At 36.8% G+C, this 16,342-nt stretch overlaps 1 protein-coding gene across 1 annotated transcript in view; it reads left to right on the top strand.

Annotated features, from left to right (window-relative positions):
- The window catches only part of PLXDC2 (plexin domain containing 2), a 270,768-nt gene that overhangs the window by 140,579 nt on the left and 113,847 nt on the right, over positions 1-16,342 (top strand). The window contains exons 3-4 of the mRNA XM_065832450.2: positions 6,126-6,272; positions 11,180-11,249. Coding sequence (XP_065688522.1) covers positions 6,126-6,272; positions 11,180-11,249 — 217 coding nt within the window. The remainder of the gene's footprint in view (positions 1-6,125; positions 6,273-11,179; positions 11,250-16,342) is intronic.

The raw sequence follows: 16,342 nt of genomic DNA on the forward strand, positions 1-16,342 counted from the left end.
ACCGCATTAGATATATACTAAAAAAAAAAAAAAAACAAACCACAAGAGAACAACTTGTACCTTTGTCATTGCGAAAGCAGCAAGGCAGTTTTCTAAATTGTGTGTTTCCTCAGTAGACATTCATAGGGAACAAATGCTTTCGTTAAGAAAGAGAGTTTAGTCTTGGTACAAAGTGCTTATGAAATGAAATCAGTACTTCTGAGCATCAGAGAACCACTCATAACAATTGAGCTTCCTACGTAGCAGCCACTATATATAACCTCTGAAACACTTTCATGTCGTAGTTCACATGTAGCTTATCTACTCAAATTAGAGCTTTCATGTTCTGAGAGGCCAGTTCAAATTAAGCATTCCTCAGGGTTCTGCGGTTATCAGATCCCATAAAACTGTAAAATTCCATCATAACATTGCTGTGTTATGATGATGATTACAGTACTCTGTATTAAAGTGCAGTTACACAGCAGCAGCATGCAAAGTGTCTCCTTCCTCATTTTGTCTGTCCTTAATCTTCCCATTAGGACCCCATCTCAGGATAAATTATCTTTTTTCGTACTCCCTCATTTCTTCTGCTAATGGCTGTTAGACCAGGGATATTCTCTACATGTCTTTGCCACCTACCCCTGCCTCATTCAGTGCCTGCCTAAAGAAAAGGTAAATAAATTAGAAAATTTAATTATAACACCATGCACACGTGCTTCCTCTTCCCAGGTAACACACAGTGTGGCCAAGTGTCTCTCCCACCCCTTTTCAGTGCTCAAGCACGTGCTGGCTGGAAGAGGTTTTCCATCAGCTGCAATACCGAGCCCAGCTGATCTCTTGCACAAGTTGTCATTTCTGTTTTCTCCTGCGCTGTTTTTAGCTGGATGGCACTAACGATGTTCAGAAATCTGACACTAATTTTCTAACAAAAATCTTAAACAATTCAGAAGCCAGTTTTAGCTCTATGGGGGAGGCAGAGATGTGGTAAGAAAGTAAGAAGCATTCAGTGAGACTGAGTAAGAGTGCAAATAGTCTTGAGAAAGCTGATTTTGTTGTATCTGTGCAGGGCTATCTTGTTGCTGGCTCACTTTAATAAAAAAAGTGTTGTTTTGTTTTTTCCTCTGCAAAATGAATTCCCAGAACTGCTTTTCTTCATTATGGAAATTCTTTTAATTGCTTGCTCGTTTCCTTCCTCTAAATTTCCCAAGAAATATTTTATTATTATCTTTGCATTCTCCCTGAAACATAGTGTGTTTTAAAATATATATCTCCCTGCTTTCGTCTGCCAGCATTTCATTTTTATTCTACAAATGCAGCTTTTAGAAAGCATAATTGTCTGATTAATTTCTTAGGCCATTCATCTATAAGTGCTTAAATTATATTCAGAGTTAAAGATGACTTTCTGAACCTAGAGACAAATACCTGCAGCACTATCAGTTAATTTTAAAATATGTCTAGTCTGTGACTTAGAAACATCTAGGCAATATGTTAATATGTTTTATTAAAAATAGGATACCAGACCTTCCTTTTACAGTGATAAAATCAGGCATCTATGAAGTCTAACTCCGTATCCTTGATGGCTTCGGAGTTTGTTTGTTGTGGTGTTGTCTCAATGGAAGTCTGAAAATACAGCTTCAATAAATAGAATGTCTGAAGGGACAACAGTTATCAAATTACATGCAATCTAATTGTCTTCTATTGCTGCTGGCAATGATTCATGGCAATTAATTACAGATATCTGAAGATAAGGAGCCTTGGGTGACTAGGTTAGTTAGCTTTAATCAGTCATGTCACCGTCTCCAAGGACTGGGAGAAGGCAACCAAAACTTCAGCTATCAGCATATAACTGCTGGCTGGCTGGCTGATCTAGAATGACTTGCTTTGTGAATGTCTTTCAAGTACAGAGAAACTAAGAATTTCCCTACAGCGTACTACTGTGCAACAGCAGAGCTCATTCCTGGATGCCAGCTGCTTTTTCTCTGGTTGATGTTAGTAGTTTGTTTCAGTTACAGCCCCAGAAATAGAGATAGAGATAGAGAGAGAGAGAGAGAGAAAGATGAGATAGATATGTAGCAAAATTTTTGTTCAGTAAGGTCTGGTTTGGATCCAGTTGGATCCAGTATTTAAAAACAAAATATTCATGCAGTTGCAGTCAACAGAAGCTTTTAGTTTTAACTTAAATCTTGTTTGATATTATCCTCTGTCCCCTAGATATTTACAGTACCATTCAATTTCTGTTAAAGAAAAAACCGTGACAGGAAGAGAATTAAACCTGTAAAGTCCCCTGCCTACTTATGTGATTGCATCGTTGTTGAATCATGATGTCTTATTTAGTTGAGAGGAAGCTTCATTGTTTCATGTCTGTTTCATTAGTATTTTAATGTACATCTTTGGCCAGAATCCCAGTTAGTAATTTGAAAGCATTTCAAAGACACAATGTAATGGTTACTTTTAAATATCACACACAGTTACATCATACTACCTTAACTGTGACAGCTCGCCTGGCACATTTGAAGCCTTAAACTGTTATGGGACAGCTGTTATTGAGGAAATGGGTATGTGATATTTGGACTGTATTTGGGAATATCTGTATATGTAAGGTATGGAATGGATGTTCAGTCATTGAATTTCAAAAATTCTGAACAACAAGGCTTTAAAGAAAGTTTAATCTTCGGTTGTGCTGAGATTTCATGAACAGTGTATATGTTCAGCACTCCTGAGAAAATTCAGTTGTAGTTGGAGAAGTATGGGAATATATTCAAGGTGTCATCAGACAATATCCCTTGTGAAAACTGTAAGAAATTAATTTTCTTTACAATCTGTGATAAGATGGCATCTCACCATCGAGGAGTGCCTCAAGTAAAAAATAACTTATTTCCCCAATAGAGAAGAGTTATGAGAAAAGTTCTAATAAATATTGCCCTTACGCTCACAAAGGTTGCCAACAGTAATCCCCACAGCTCGTGCAAAAAAATCTCTGGAAAAGTCCTTTGCTTAAAAGCTGTACTTGTCAACAGAAAATAGATGTTTTCTGCTTCATATATATGCAGTATTTTGACAGGATTGTATATCTAGAGAAGCAGTGCGAAATAACTCATCTCTCCAAAACACCTGGAAAACAAAAAAATAAAAATTTTCTTGAAGTAGTAATGGATATGTTCTCTGCTTTTTCTGCATGTTCTTTCATTCGGTAACATGCTTCTACATCATTAAAACATACTGTAAATTTGTTTCCTTAATACTTGTATTGAAAGATAATTCTACCTATCTGCAGAAGTCTGCATCTGTGTGTCATGGAAATATTACAATTGTTTTCTTAATTCACTCGTTTATATGCAAATTCAGCATAATTTCTGAAACATTTTTCCATCTTCTTATGCATATAGTACTTGTAATGGGTGGAATGTATTATGAAGTTGGTTTAATCAACCGAAGCCCATAAAGAGGTCTGTCAGAACAAAAACTCATAGGTATCTATTGCTACCCAAAAATTTCCCAGCTGTAGGGCAATATTTTATGGAAGCTCCAACAATTTCATTTCCATAGTAACACATGTTAAAAACTATGAAGGCAGAGACTTGGAATAGAAGCATGGATCCTAACCTTACGAAGAGCTCCCGAGCTGCTCAGACCAACTGTAGTATTTAGCTGTGTGTTCATTTTTGTAGTCATACTGTAAATTTACAGATAGGGTTAAAAAAAAATAGGCTGTGAGAGAGAAATAATTAATGGTACATTCATAAATTTCATCTACATGAAGGTTATGAAGCTTTTCCAAGAGCAATTCTGTTTTCTTTCTATCATCCAAGTAAAAAAGAATTTTCCTTCCAGAAGTATCTGAGGTTAATTAACTTGAAATACACAGTAAAAAAGACTTTTTTGACACAAAATTTGGTGGTTGTTTATACATCAGTGATTCCTCAAATAGCTGAGCTGAAGGCTATAATCTGAGTGATTTCCAAGATGTATGGTAAGTCTGCTCCAAGCATAGCTCAATGTACCATGTAAAGCATTCTTACAGAGCAACCAACCAGGCTGAGTGTTAGAGCTTTCTAGCTGGGCAGGTAGTGCCTTAGCTATTAGTAACTAAGTGGAATAGCTTTATTAGTTATGAAAAACTGGAAATGCCAAAACTCTGCACAGTTTTAACTATACTTTAAGTATTGTGTGTTTATCTGAAACAAGCTATTTTGGTAATTACTTCTTCTTCTTTGTCTCTCAGAGCTCTTTCCCTTAGACTTTGTGATGCCTTAAATGCAACTTTTCGTTTCTATGGAAATTCTATCAGAATAATAAATTGGACTAGGACAATACATCTTTGTTGTCAAAAGCTTTTGATTTACTGTACGTCCTTTGTATACATGACAGTAATTGTTTCTTTTGACCATTAAAGAAGCAAAAAAATTGGTAAGGCTGGCTTTTGTCATCTTCCTGACAATATACTTTAAATTATGTTTACTTGTGTGACTAAACTAGAGCTGCTGAAGTTGCTAGAAGTTGCTTCAAAAGTGTCACTGAGATTTACTGGGCAAGTATATCCTGGCATATAAAGTACAGCAGAAGATACAGAAAATGTCAAGGAGAAAATAACCAGATTGTATCTGCAACAGCTTAAGTAAAACATCAGTAATGGTGTTAATGTAGGATGAAAACCAACTGAAACAGGATTTATGGTCAATATATTTAACCTAGAACATGAACAGTTTAATCTAGCATATAAGCCCTTGCCAACTGTATCTTCAGCTCAGGACCATGTCAGTAGGAATGGGTTTCATACGTTCTAGGGAGTGCGCCATGTGGAGGGGATGTCAGGTCTGCATGGAAGCACAGTGTGATGCAGGGGTGGTCCCACCCTGCTTGCTGGACATGGAAGGTGCTGCAGGAGAGGAGCTTCTCCATCATTGGAGATAATTCTAAATCCCCCTTTCCATTTTGTATGCCACTGTTTATTTTCTAAGTTTATTCTAATTTTAAAACATTACCATTGAGGCTTTGTTGATTTTTGGTTTTATGCAGAGAAGAAGGAATAAAGGAAAAAAATGAGAAATACAGCACATACTTCCTTAAAAGTATTATTTGTAGTTATTCAGCAGAATGTTGTCAATGCTGTTGATTTAAATCTTTTATGATTACAATACCTTGGGAAGAGTTAAGGAAGACTGGGAATCCAGGATGTGTTTCATATCTCACCTCAGACCATACACCTTTTCTTTCCTTTCACTGTCTTAGATATCTTTTACAAAGGTACAGATCATCAAAGCTACTGACATCAACAGAAATTTTGGAATTTCCTATACTTAAGTTTTTAAACATTTACTAAACTTTTTTTACTGTGCTAAATGTATATGATTTTAAGTATAAACTAATTGCAGTGAGGTTGAGTGGCATACAATGAGTCTGACATTGAAATAAATAGACATTACCAAGACTTTGATTGTCTTCTGAACCATGGACTTTATTGTAGAATTGGATGTGTGCAAGCTTGATGGACCACTAGCACAATCTCCCACAACACATGTAGGGCTCATGTATTTTACCTCTGAATTTGCTGTGATGTGAGCATGACAGCAACTACTGTAATTTTAAAGACCACATGAACTGGGAAGATTTCTTCCACAAATATATGTGTATTTGTCTCTGAGTGGCAAATGTACCATAAACCAATCTTTTGGAGTTATAAAATGAAATAGCATTTTAAGACTAAAGCTATTAGGGGTTCTTTGGGCATCTGTATATAGGGTATTCTAGTAAATGATGTTTAGAAATGTTAAAAATACATTTTTTTAATATTTTAGCTAAGAGTCCTGCTTATGACTTTGTTAGAGCATGGCTGTTGTTACAGGAACTTACTGGCCATCTTGCCTTGAAAGCCATCAAACGTTTTGCCATGGATTTTACTGATGCAGTTGTAGGAACTGTATGATTGAGATATGAGAATAGTGCACATTATAGTCATAATATAAGATGATTGCATGAAGTAATGTTTGCCTTGCTAACTGCATATGGTTAGGAGCAGAGCTGTCTTCCACAACACATTTACAATCTGTGCCTTTTTCTTCATTGTTGACATGCAGTGTAGCCTTTTCTGCTGCTCTCAGGAGCAGTCTTCCATGCTAATATTTATTTTTTTTTTCTTCTCCTTTTAGGAGGATACCGATCATAATTATTATACTTCAAGGACATATGGCCCATATGATTCTACCAGCCGGGATCTGTGGGTCAATATAGATCAAATGGAGAAAGACAAAGTAAAGATTCATGGGATCCTTTCCAATACCCATCGGCAAGCAGCAGTAAGTTATTACGCCTTTTTCCTCATGGACTGATGTGGATATTTTTCATCAGTGAACAACACAGTAGTATTATTAAGTATTGAGATTACTGTTCACAGAGCTTTACCTTCGAATTTTAGTTAAGCTATGAAAGTTTGCACAGTGTTGCTATCAAATGATTCCAAGTTGCCTGTTTTTACCTGCTATAACAGTCCTTCAGAGATGCCTTTACAGATATATTAAATTTGCCTCTGTTTTTAAGGTTCACAAGGTATCAAACAATAAACTAGTTGTGTTGCTGAAGTCAGAGAGAATTTTACAATTGAATTCAATAGCAACAGAACTGGGTCAGGATTAAGTTGCTGAAGTTTCAGTCTCCCATGGAGCATATCTGTGTTTGCACTTCCATTTTGTATAATGCGTCTCAGTTATTTTTGTTTTGGGGAGAATTGATAAAACTCCTGAGAAGGTCATAAGGTAACAGAAGTGATAGAAGGGATCACAATTTTGGGGTGTCAACAAATAAATATCATGTAAATACCAGTCTTGTTTAACTTATTGTAATCATACTGCATGGTAAAATGGGTGTGAAAATAATGGTCATACTCGCTTAGAAGTGAAATTGAATACTGCATGATTTGTAGATTCTTGGATCTCTGCTGTGGCTGGAAATTGCATACACAGAAGAGCCAATATTAGCACAAATAGAATAGAGAAAATTACAACTCAGAATTGTGGTTTATGAGATTCTTGTTTCATCCATTCACCAGCCTATCTCCTACAAAATGTCCATTGTTTTTCCCCATTTAAAAATAAATTTTAGTTAATGCCTTATTTAAAAGTTGTACAGTTTTTAAAGATGCAGGTGTGTTTAACAGTTTTAAAACTCAGAGAAAAGCCAAGTTTATTTCATCATTTCTCTCAGTTTATCTGTTATCTCCCTGGCACCAGCCAGGTGACTGGCTCTGAGGAATGTAAGCAGCAAGAAGAAATACTGTGGTATTTAGCTCAGAATACAAAGAGCAGAATGGAGTGATAAATCCACTACATGTGACTAACAGAGTCCAATACATAAAACATATTCTTCATAGTCAAAAAGACTGTAAGGAGCCAGGGATAATGCAAATGCAGAGGGTTCTGGCAGTTATATACCTTTGGGGTAGATTTAATAAAACACTGTATCAGCTATTTTCTTAGGACAATTTGTTTCTAACAAGAAAAAAGCCTCGAGGTACCTAAAAGTAAGAACCTGTATTGTCTCCCTTGCCTTCTTCATCTGGAATCCTGGTGCTCTGTGTTGAGGGAGAGAATGGAAACACACAAAAAATGTAATAAAGGAACTAAAAATACCTATATGAGGTAAAACATTTTTCCCTAATATAAGTAATTTTTGAGGCTTGGGACCTAAATGTTAGTGAAGTTCTTTTGAGAAATTTTAACCTATTATTTAATGATTAGTGAAGACTGCACCCTTCCATGCCTTTGTTCTGAGCACTTTCATTTCCAGTTGGATCCCTGAGATTATACACTTAAAAATGTCAATTCCAAGGGGACATTTTGTTGAAGCTGTTGAACCAGAGGTTTAAAATGAAATTATGCTTTTGGTTTGAGTGTGGGATCTATGTGGGGGACCATTCAGAATGGCAGAGGGGAGCTCAGCAGCAGGAGGTCTTCAACTCTTTCTCCCCAAAACAAGTGCCCGCTCTGCCTTTTTGTCAGTTCTGTCAGAGAATGCTGTGGTCCCAATTTAGCATGCTGATATCCATCTCTTTTCATACTTACACAAATACCTTGCACTGTGACCTCAAGTGGCTGCAGCCATGTCTGCATGCTGTTTTAGAAACCTCTCGTTCAGAGATTAGTTTTATGTCCTGCCTGAAGGATGAAAAATACCAGTGAGTCATCCTGTAAGGCTTTATATTTTATTTATGGCTCTATAATTGATTTCTTGTATGTGTCCAAGCAAACAACACCCATGTGTAATATGCAACAAAGTTATTTTAAAAAAAAAAAAGTATTCTCTATAACTGTGTAACAACTGTAGAGTCATATGTTCTGAGCAGATCATATGTAACTAAGCAGCAATCTCTTCCATACAGATAATATTTGCCATTACACTTCTAAAAAGAGCATTTTGCACATCTTTCTGTGACTTAATGATTTATGTGCTGATAATTTCAAAATATTATTCTCCAATTTGACAGTAGAACAAGGAGTTAAATTACTATCTACTAAGTATTAATGAATTTTTCTAATCATGTCTGGGATTCTTTGAATACTAAATTTGAATGCTGAATTTGTGTGTTTTTCTTCATTTGGAAGCACGTAATCCTAAGAGTTCCCAGAAGCTGCCAATTGGTTTTGCTTCTACAGGAAAAAGTAATAAAGATCCATGGGATGGTTTGGCTCTATAAAAAGCATAGTCATTGTTTGGGGAAAGGAACACATAAATATTAATGGAGCAATTAAAATGCCTCCTACTACAGGATTTATATCACTAATAGTGGGTTGTGGGTTTGTTTTTCTTTTTCAGTATATTATCACGATTTTTTTATAATAAAACTTCAGGTGTGGCTTGGATGCTTGGTGTGTTTAGGTTAGATATCTAATAGCTGATAACTCAAACACTGAATTAGATACAGGGTCACCTCATACTTGTGAAGCTCAATTCCCTTTCCTGTCTGGTCATTCTATCATTCATGCTTGGAGAAATCATTTTTATTCCAGTGGTTTGAAAATTCTGGTGTTCTTCCTGAAAAAGGAGAAATGCTTACTGGTGGCAGAAGTAAAACCACTTTTCTTTCTAGTGGCTGTTACAACATTACACTTTAAAACAGTCGTTAAATCTTTTGATTCTTTATTACAGTATCAGGTTAAACACTTGTCTATATTAAACATTTTTACCTTGCCAGAACTTAAGGCATCACTTTTGATTGAAGTGAATAGGAGAGGTATATCTGGCTTGACAGGGGATAGAAACAAACATTTTTATTGCAAACATCTTTATACTAATATTAATGTCATAGCAATTTAGAAGAGTGTTAAGGTGACATAGTTGTCTTTTGAAATGGGTTAATGCTTATCATGTTATTACCTAATAGGTAAAACGAACAATACTGTATAAAGGAAAGAGGGAAGGTTTGGTCAGAAAATCATGTTTTTAACAGTGTTTGGTAGAGCAAGGACTTAATTTAAATGGAGGGCATACATAAACATAGCATACACCTCAGCAGCAAGAACTTCATAACATGGAAAACAATGATTTGTTTAGGTTAATTCATGACCTGTCTTTTGCTTATGCCATTTTGATTAGAAATGTTCAGTTGTATATCCATATTTATATATATATACAGAAAAGGTCATTAGAACCTACTCAGTCTAATTAACACAATGCAAATGGATTTTGCATTCTAATTAAAAACAAACAAAAAAGTGCTAATAAATTCTGTCAAAATTCTGACTTCCACTTGAGTGGAAAGAAAATCTAATTTAAAGTTACTGTAAATCTTCAGCTGTTAATTTCATGCTAAATAATTCTTTAAGCATTTCTGGTGGATGTAAATATGAATCTTCATGAGAGAACAAATACTTGGATATAATCCGAAAATAATAATAAAGCCAGGATAGAAATAATGGTAGGGAAAATAATATTTTTGTTGGGTTTTGTTGTTGTTGCTTTTGGTTTTTGTTTTTGTTTGGTTGGGTTTTGTTGTTGTTTTGTGGGGGCTTTAGTTTAGTTTTGTTGTAGGTTTCTTTGTTTTGTGTTGTTTGGGTTTTTTTTAATGTAGGAACCTTTTCTTAAGTGGAGACATCAAAGGTTAGGATTGAGGGACAGTCACCAACAACCCATCTTCACACGAATTTTTACTGTAGTAACTCCTCCCAAATAACAGATAATAATGGGCTGCATACCCAGTTCCTGTTTGGACTTTGGACCATTACGGAAGTGATGCATTTTTAATGGGATATTACATTTAAACAGTGAGAAGACCGTACTGAGTTTTCAGCACTTCTTTCTGTCATGGCTACTAATTTGTTCAGAGTTGAACCAGGTGGCACGCTGGGTGAGGATAATGGGTGGCCACAATAATCAGTGAGCTTTGGGAAAGGAGTGGAATAGGTGGGCGAGAACCATGGGCAGAGAGGGAAAATGAGTTTGCATTTGATTGGTGCTTTATGGAGAGCTTAGGTGAGGTGAAGAGTCTCCAAATTACAGTTCTCTGCTGTGAATTCAGCTGATAGACAACAGTCACCTATAGGCTCACAGCAGGGGGGAAAAGATTTTTTTTTTTCCTTTTTTATTTTGTAGTAAGTACCTTAAGTAGCATTTCTTAATATTACTGTTGAATATTTCTTTACAAAACATTTCAGCTCCTAGTTAACAGCATAGAGAGGTTTGGGAACTAATGTCAAGTGGAATTGATGGAGGAATTGCCTTCCAGTGACCAGCCTTCATCAGATAAGCACCCAGATAGCAGTAGGGTGTCAGGGAGAGCACTTGAATTTGAAGGAGCATTTGGCAGAGGAGAAAACCACCTGTAGGCAAGGCAGTGGCCATCATATAGAACTTAGTTATTGCTAAGGCCTTAAATATTGATGGATCCTCTTAAGGAGGAGGCTAGAAGAGCTTTTTAGGAAAAACTCTACAAATCTTTATTAGTGACATTATTATGACAAAGTTATAATGTCTGTTGATGTATTTTATTTTCTAAAGTCTTCAGTTACAAAGATCCACTGCTTTCAGGTGTCTAAGTGCTATACAGGGTTGTTTTCAGTTAGCTATTGGCAATTCCAAATTAAGAATAGCAAGATTCCAGCGAAAAATAAAAAACAATGATACAGGTGTTTGAAGGAGAGGACTGTTCATTTTGTTTTCTCTTACCTTTCTGCACAATATTGATTTTATTTTCTGGTGTTGTTCCTTTCAGAGAGTGAATCTGTCCTTCGATTTTCCATTTTATGGTCATTTTCTACGTGAAATTACTGTGGCAACTGGGGGTAAGTGGCTTTCTAACCATTTACGTTGAGTAATACGAGAAGAGTTTCTTGCAGCTATTCAAAATACTTTCCCCCCCTCCCCAATATATGTCAAGAGATAAACTGCAGCATTTATATAGGAAATTTTGCTTTCCATGAAAAGAAAATTGCAAAATATCAATATGCTGAAAAACCTCCAGCTACTCAAGTTGAACTGTTATAAAAAACTCCCAGTGTATATGACTTCATAACATTAATCATTTTCTATTTAGGTATTTTTCCCCTAGAAATCTTTTGTCTGTGTGTGCATCTGGAGCAGTTGCACTTGTGGAGCTACTGCTGGTGCCAAAACAAGGAGGGAAATTTGGGGCCTGCATGAGGGCATAAGATTTACTATCCAAAGATAAGAAGTGCTGCTGGAAATACATAACTTGTCACCTGTAAGACAAACCACTAGTAATGTGCTGCTTTGGTGTGGTACGGTGTCTGCAACCATACTGTGCTGTTCCTCTTACTGCCTCTGTGGGTTGAGATGGGGGGGTACAGCATAGCTCAGGCTCCTGGTCTTGTAGCTCTGGGCTGTGGCTTGTGGCTGGGGCTTTCCCTCCCACTGCTGCTGGCTTCTCCTTGCACAAATCTCCTGCACTAGGAACAGCAATTGGCCCCTTCTGCTCCATCTCCTTGAAAGACAAAGAGGAGAACAGAGGAAAAAATGAAATTACGGGGAAGACAACAAATGAGAAAAAGAAGGAGGAGGAGGAGTAATGGTTAACAAAATGAAAACAGGGAGGCAGATGACAGAATCACAGAGAACACACTCACAGCATCCTCTGGTCCTCGAATGTGTCCAGCAAGTTCATGAACTCTGGCTGGTGGTACTCTGCCTGGAGGACAAGCAAACCGAAGTAGGGGTCACCATCACCAGGGACTTATCCTGACCTGCCCCGATCAAGGTTTGTTTCTCCTTCTCATGCTATGGCTGCCCAGCTGGCCAGGATTAGGGAATGCCCATGTCCCACATGAAATCTAAGTATGTAGGGTATGATAAAAATATTAGGGAAAAATTGTAGCAAGTGTCTCAACAAGAGTAAGAGCTGGAACAGACGTTTTTATCATGCTCTGCGTCATGACCTACATTTTGCTACCAAACCAGAAGAATACAAGAGATGGACAAATGTGGATAAAGGCTGATATTAAATGGTTGATTTGCAGTCAGAATGATAAAAAAGATGCAGCATTATGGGGTGACTTCAGTACAAGGGTTTTCTCTTCTTGATCAGCAATATTTTGATGCTGATTTGGCTCAGATGAGCCATGAACTACTGATTGGAATTTTGAGACTTGTCTTATTTCTATTCTGCTTTGCTTTTAGTTTCAGTTTGGTGCCTGATCATTGATGCCTAGTTCTGTATTCCCCCATTTTAGGAGTTGCATTTGATGGGGTGCCAAAATCAAGTGCATGATCTCTGTAGCATGAAAGAATGGGGTGGGATGAATCCTGCACAACTAAAACAACAGCAGTGAGCACAGTGTTCATTCTGGAAATGTCCCATTATTCTTACTGCTGAACTTGGTTCCTTTAAAAGTTCACTCCCTAAGCAATTCTTCTTATGTGTTCACTCTGCTGGGCCTTCACTTTTAATGGAAGCCCTGAATTTTTACCACTGCTGTCAGTAATATGCTGCTGTCATTAGTCTCCTCTCTCCACCCCAAAGAATTGTGAGTGAAGTTAAGCTCCCAAGGAGAGCTGTGTAGTAGTAAATTGTGATGGAAACATTTTTTTCTTTTGGTGTAGAACATTTGGGGAATTTAGGTGTTTTGGTTTGGTTGGTTGGTTTGTTTTCTAAAGCATGTAAGGATTTAAGAATCACTGCAGCTCTGCAGCGCTCTCTTCTCTTGCTATTAGTGGAACACCGAATGATAATTCTGGTTTGGTTTTGGGAGGTTTTTGTTTGTTTGTTTGTTTGTTTCTTCCACTTCTACTAAATAAAATAATATTGCTTTCAATAAATCTATGGTTTACTTTCAAGCTAAACAGGACTTTAACATCAGTCCTTTTACTATAGGCCACTGACATTAGCACAGACATACTTCTTTCTTTCATGTGACACTTTTCAACCTTAAGATTGATCATGAACAAGTAGAATCTAGTCACTAAACACTTTAAAAATGCTATCTTGATAAAGCCCAGTAACTTTAAGTCATCCTGTCAATCCAGGACAAGATGCAAACTTTTCTACAACTTTAAGACTCCTAAATCCATTTAGCAGGAAAAGAAAGATCTATTTCTGTCCTAACTCTCTGATAAATATTTTGCTTTGGCTATACTTGCAAATTTTGTTACCATAAGTAATCGGTGCTGCAGTGTGGCTTATAGCATACCAACAAAGGATAAAGACAGGTTCCAAGTGCTTTTTATGCTGTATGGTCTGCTGTTTCTTAGTAACTGAGATTTTACAATGGCATTACTATTATTAGATATCTGGAACAACTCCAAAGGTTATTCCGAGATCAAAAGAATGACAGAGTTAATGTGTACAGGAGTCCCACATGACAAATGTCCACTTCCTGGAGAGCGGGATATGATTAATTATGCTAATGACAACACTACAAACTGTTTTTACCTCCAAATCATAAATTAAATAACCTTGTTAAAAGGAAAGTTGAGGACAATGGCACATTAAATCCCTGCCACAATAAAAATGTCTACACAAATGGTTTCTGCCATTCTTCAGGGAGGTTGTGTTATGGCATGGTAGGGTTTCCAAGTTACTTAACGTGACTTTGAAATCGCTGAGGTGTAAAACTCAACTTTTTATTCAGTTGAACTAATGTTTATTTCCTCTTCCAAATGGTTTTGCTGATCTGGCTGTGTTTGGCTAAGGAAGGTAAGAACAGGGAGTGAAAATAACTAATTTGAGGGCTTTATTCACTGCTGACCTTAGCTTGTATGTGATCAGGCTATTTAATTCATAACTAGGAGGTAAGACAGTTTGTCATATTATTAACCTAATTAGTAATTCGTGGGTCTTTGGGATATGGGCATCTCTCTCCTCCCACTCTCTGGAGAGCTCTCAAAACTTTATTAATAGTAGATAACACAAGAAGCAGCTGAGGGTTTATGTTTTGGGTTTTTTTTTTTTTATGAAGCTTTCTAAAGTTTGTGCTCTCCAGGCCACAAGTGCAGTTATTTCTGTAATAAACCACTCATGAATTAGTGAGTCATGTTGTGAAATGTCAGAGAGTGAAGCTCATGAAATCTGTTTTGGTGGCTGTCGCTGGTATCCCCAATGGAGCTTGGCAACTGTGGAGCTGGGAAAACCCTCCCTGTGCTACAGCTCTCCAGGCAGCAACACCGCTTTTCTCATGGGGGTCCTAGATTTCTCCTGATGGCTTGAATTATAGAGGACATGAGGGGTCAGTTTCTGTTCTTTTAATGGAATAACTGAATATGATTTTACATCACCTGTAAATCAAGAACATGTAGTAAAACCAAGCTGCTTAGGAAGATAAAACATATTTGATTTTCACATTTAACTATAGATATTTGGAAGCAGCAAGGGAAACAGCAAACCTTAAGTCTGTCAGATTTTACTGGACAGTGCAGGCAACTTCACTTGGGTACACTTCTGGTATTTTATTAGGGAATCCTTCACAGTATTTTCAAGTTGTTGTTTGTTTTGTTTGTTTTGTTGGTTTGGTTTTTGGTTTTTTTTTTTTTTTCTTTAATATGTATTTTCTTTGAAGGTATTTTTATTTCTCTATTTCAATAACAATAATATTTTAATAGGTAGTGTACCATATAAATATTGCAAGTTAGATTCAGAGACAGATCTTGAACTGACATAAGTTTACACTGTTTTCTTGTAGTGGTTTGTGCTGTTGTCTTTTGAACTAGGATGAGTTCAGCAACATTCTGCTGGTACATCTTTGATTACAATTTTATCATCCTCACAATGACTTTAATAAGCCTATGCAGTCTTCTTGAATTTACCTCTTGGCAACCAAGATTGAGGTATCATTTTTATCTAGAGTTGACAGTAAAATAATGTATTATTTTATCAATCGCATCTATGTTAAACACTATTTCACTTTTTTTGTATTTTTTCCCTAAAATCTTCAGGAAAGTTTAGTTATTACTATTCATATTGTAGTTATCTTGCCCATATGGTGTGCATGTAATAAGAGCTGCTGTAGTTAGCACTGAATACACTGGTAGAGTTTTCAGAGATAAAGATACCAGCTAAATGTAGCTAAGAGCTTCCACTGCAGGTATTTCAAATATTAAACTGTTCTTATCTCAACCCATGAGATTTCTCTCTTTGGTCCTCCATTTCTGTATGCCATCCCACAGGGAGCAAAGGGAATGAGCAAGTGCTTGCGTGGGGCTTGGTTGCCAACTGTCGTTAAACCACAAAAAATTGGCAGAGAGCCCTGGATTATAGCAAGGAGGTGGTGTTATCCCAGAAAATCTAGAGGGAAGGAAAGCTGCAGGGGAAATGGTTGGGAGGGAGAAATCAAGCTGGAGGTCACTACTATGAGGATAACAAAAAGACATTTAATGGGTCTGCAATTTCAGTTGTAGGTCCCAGTGGGGAAGCTGTTGTACTGGTGTTGATGAGCACAGATGAGTGGCACAAGAAGAAAATAATAAACAGGTGTGAATGAAATTATGAAGCTTCAATGTTATATCTCTTTGGTGCTCTCTATAACCTGCAGCTTATTATGTTGGAAATGAGTGCATTTCTGCAGGTATGTGAAACAAGAATACTTTGGAAATGACAGAAGAATACAAAGCAAATAACTGTGGCAGGCTTCTGTATGGAAAAATATTTAAATCAACATACTTAATAGTAAGAAAGTTGCACTAGGAAAACCACAGAATTGTAGGGGGATAGATTATAAATTGAAAAAGTTAAGAGCAACCACCTGGTGACCTCTAGTAGGCAAAGATCACTATCTGCTCCAGTGCCCTCTAAACATGTCAGTAGCTGCCTGGACATCCCATGAAAAATTCAGTTTGAATAAAATGTATGCTATCAAGAAGTAAAAAATAACAGAGAAAGAGGAGATTAGTATTTGGTGAAGGAAAGCAAAAGGCGACTGAGCAACAT

This window comes from Patagioenas fasciata, chromosome 2 (assembly GCF_037038585.1).
Source record: "Patagioenas fasciata isolate bPatFas1 chromosome 2, bPatFas1.hap1, whole genome shotgun sequence".
In the NCBI taxonomy this organism is placed as follows: Eukaryota; Metazoa; Chordata; class Aves; order Columbiformes; family Columbidae; genus Patagioenas; species Patagioenas fasciata.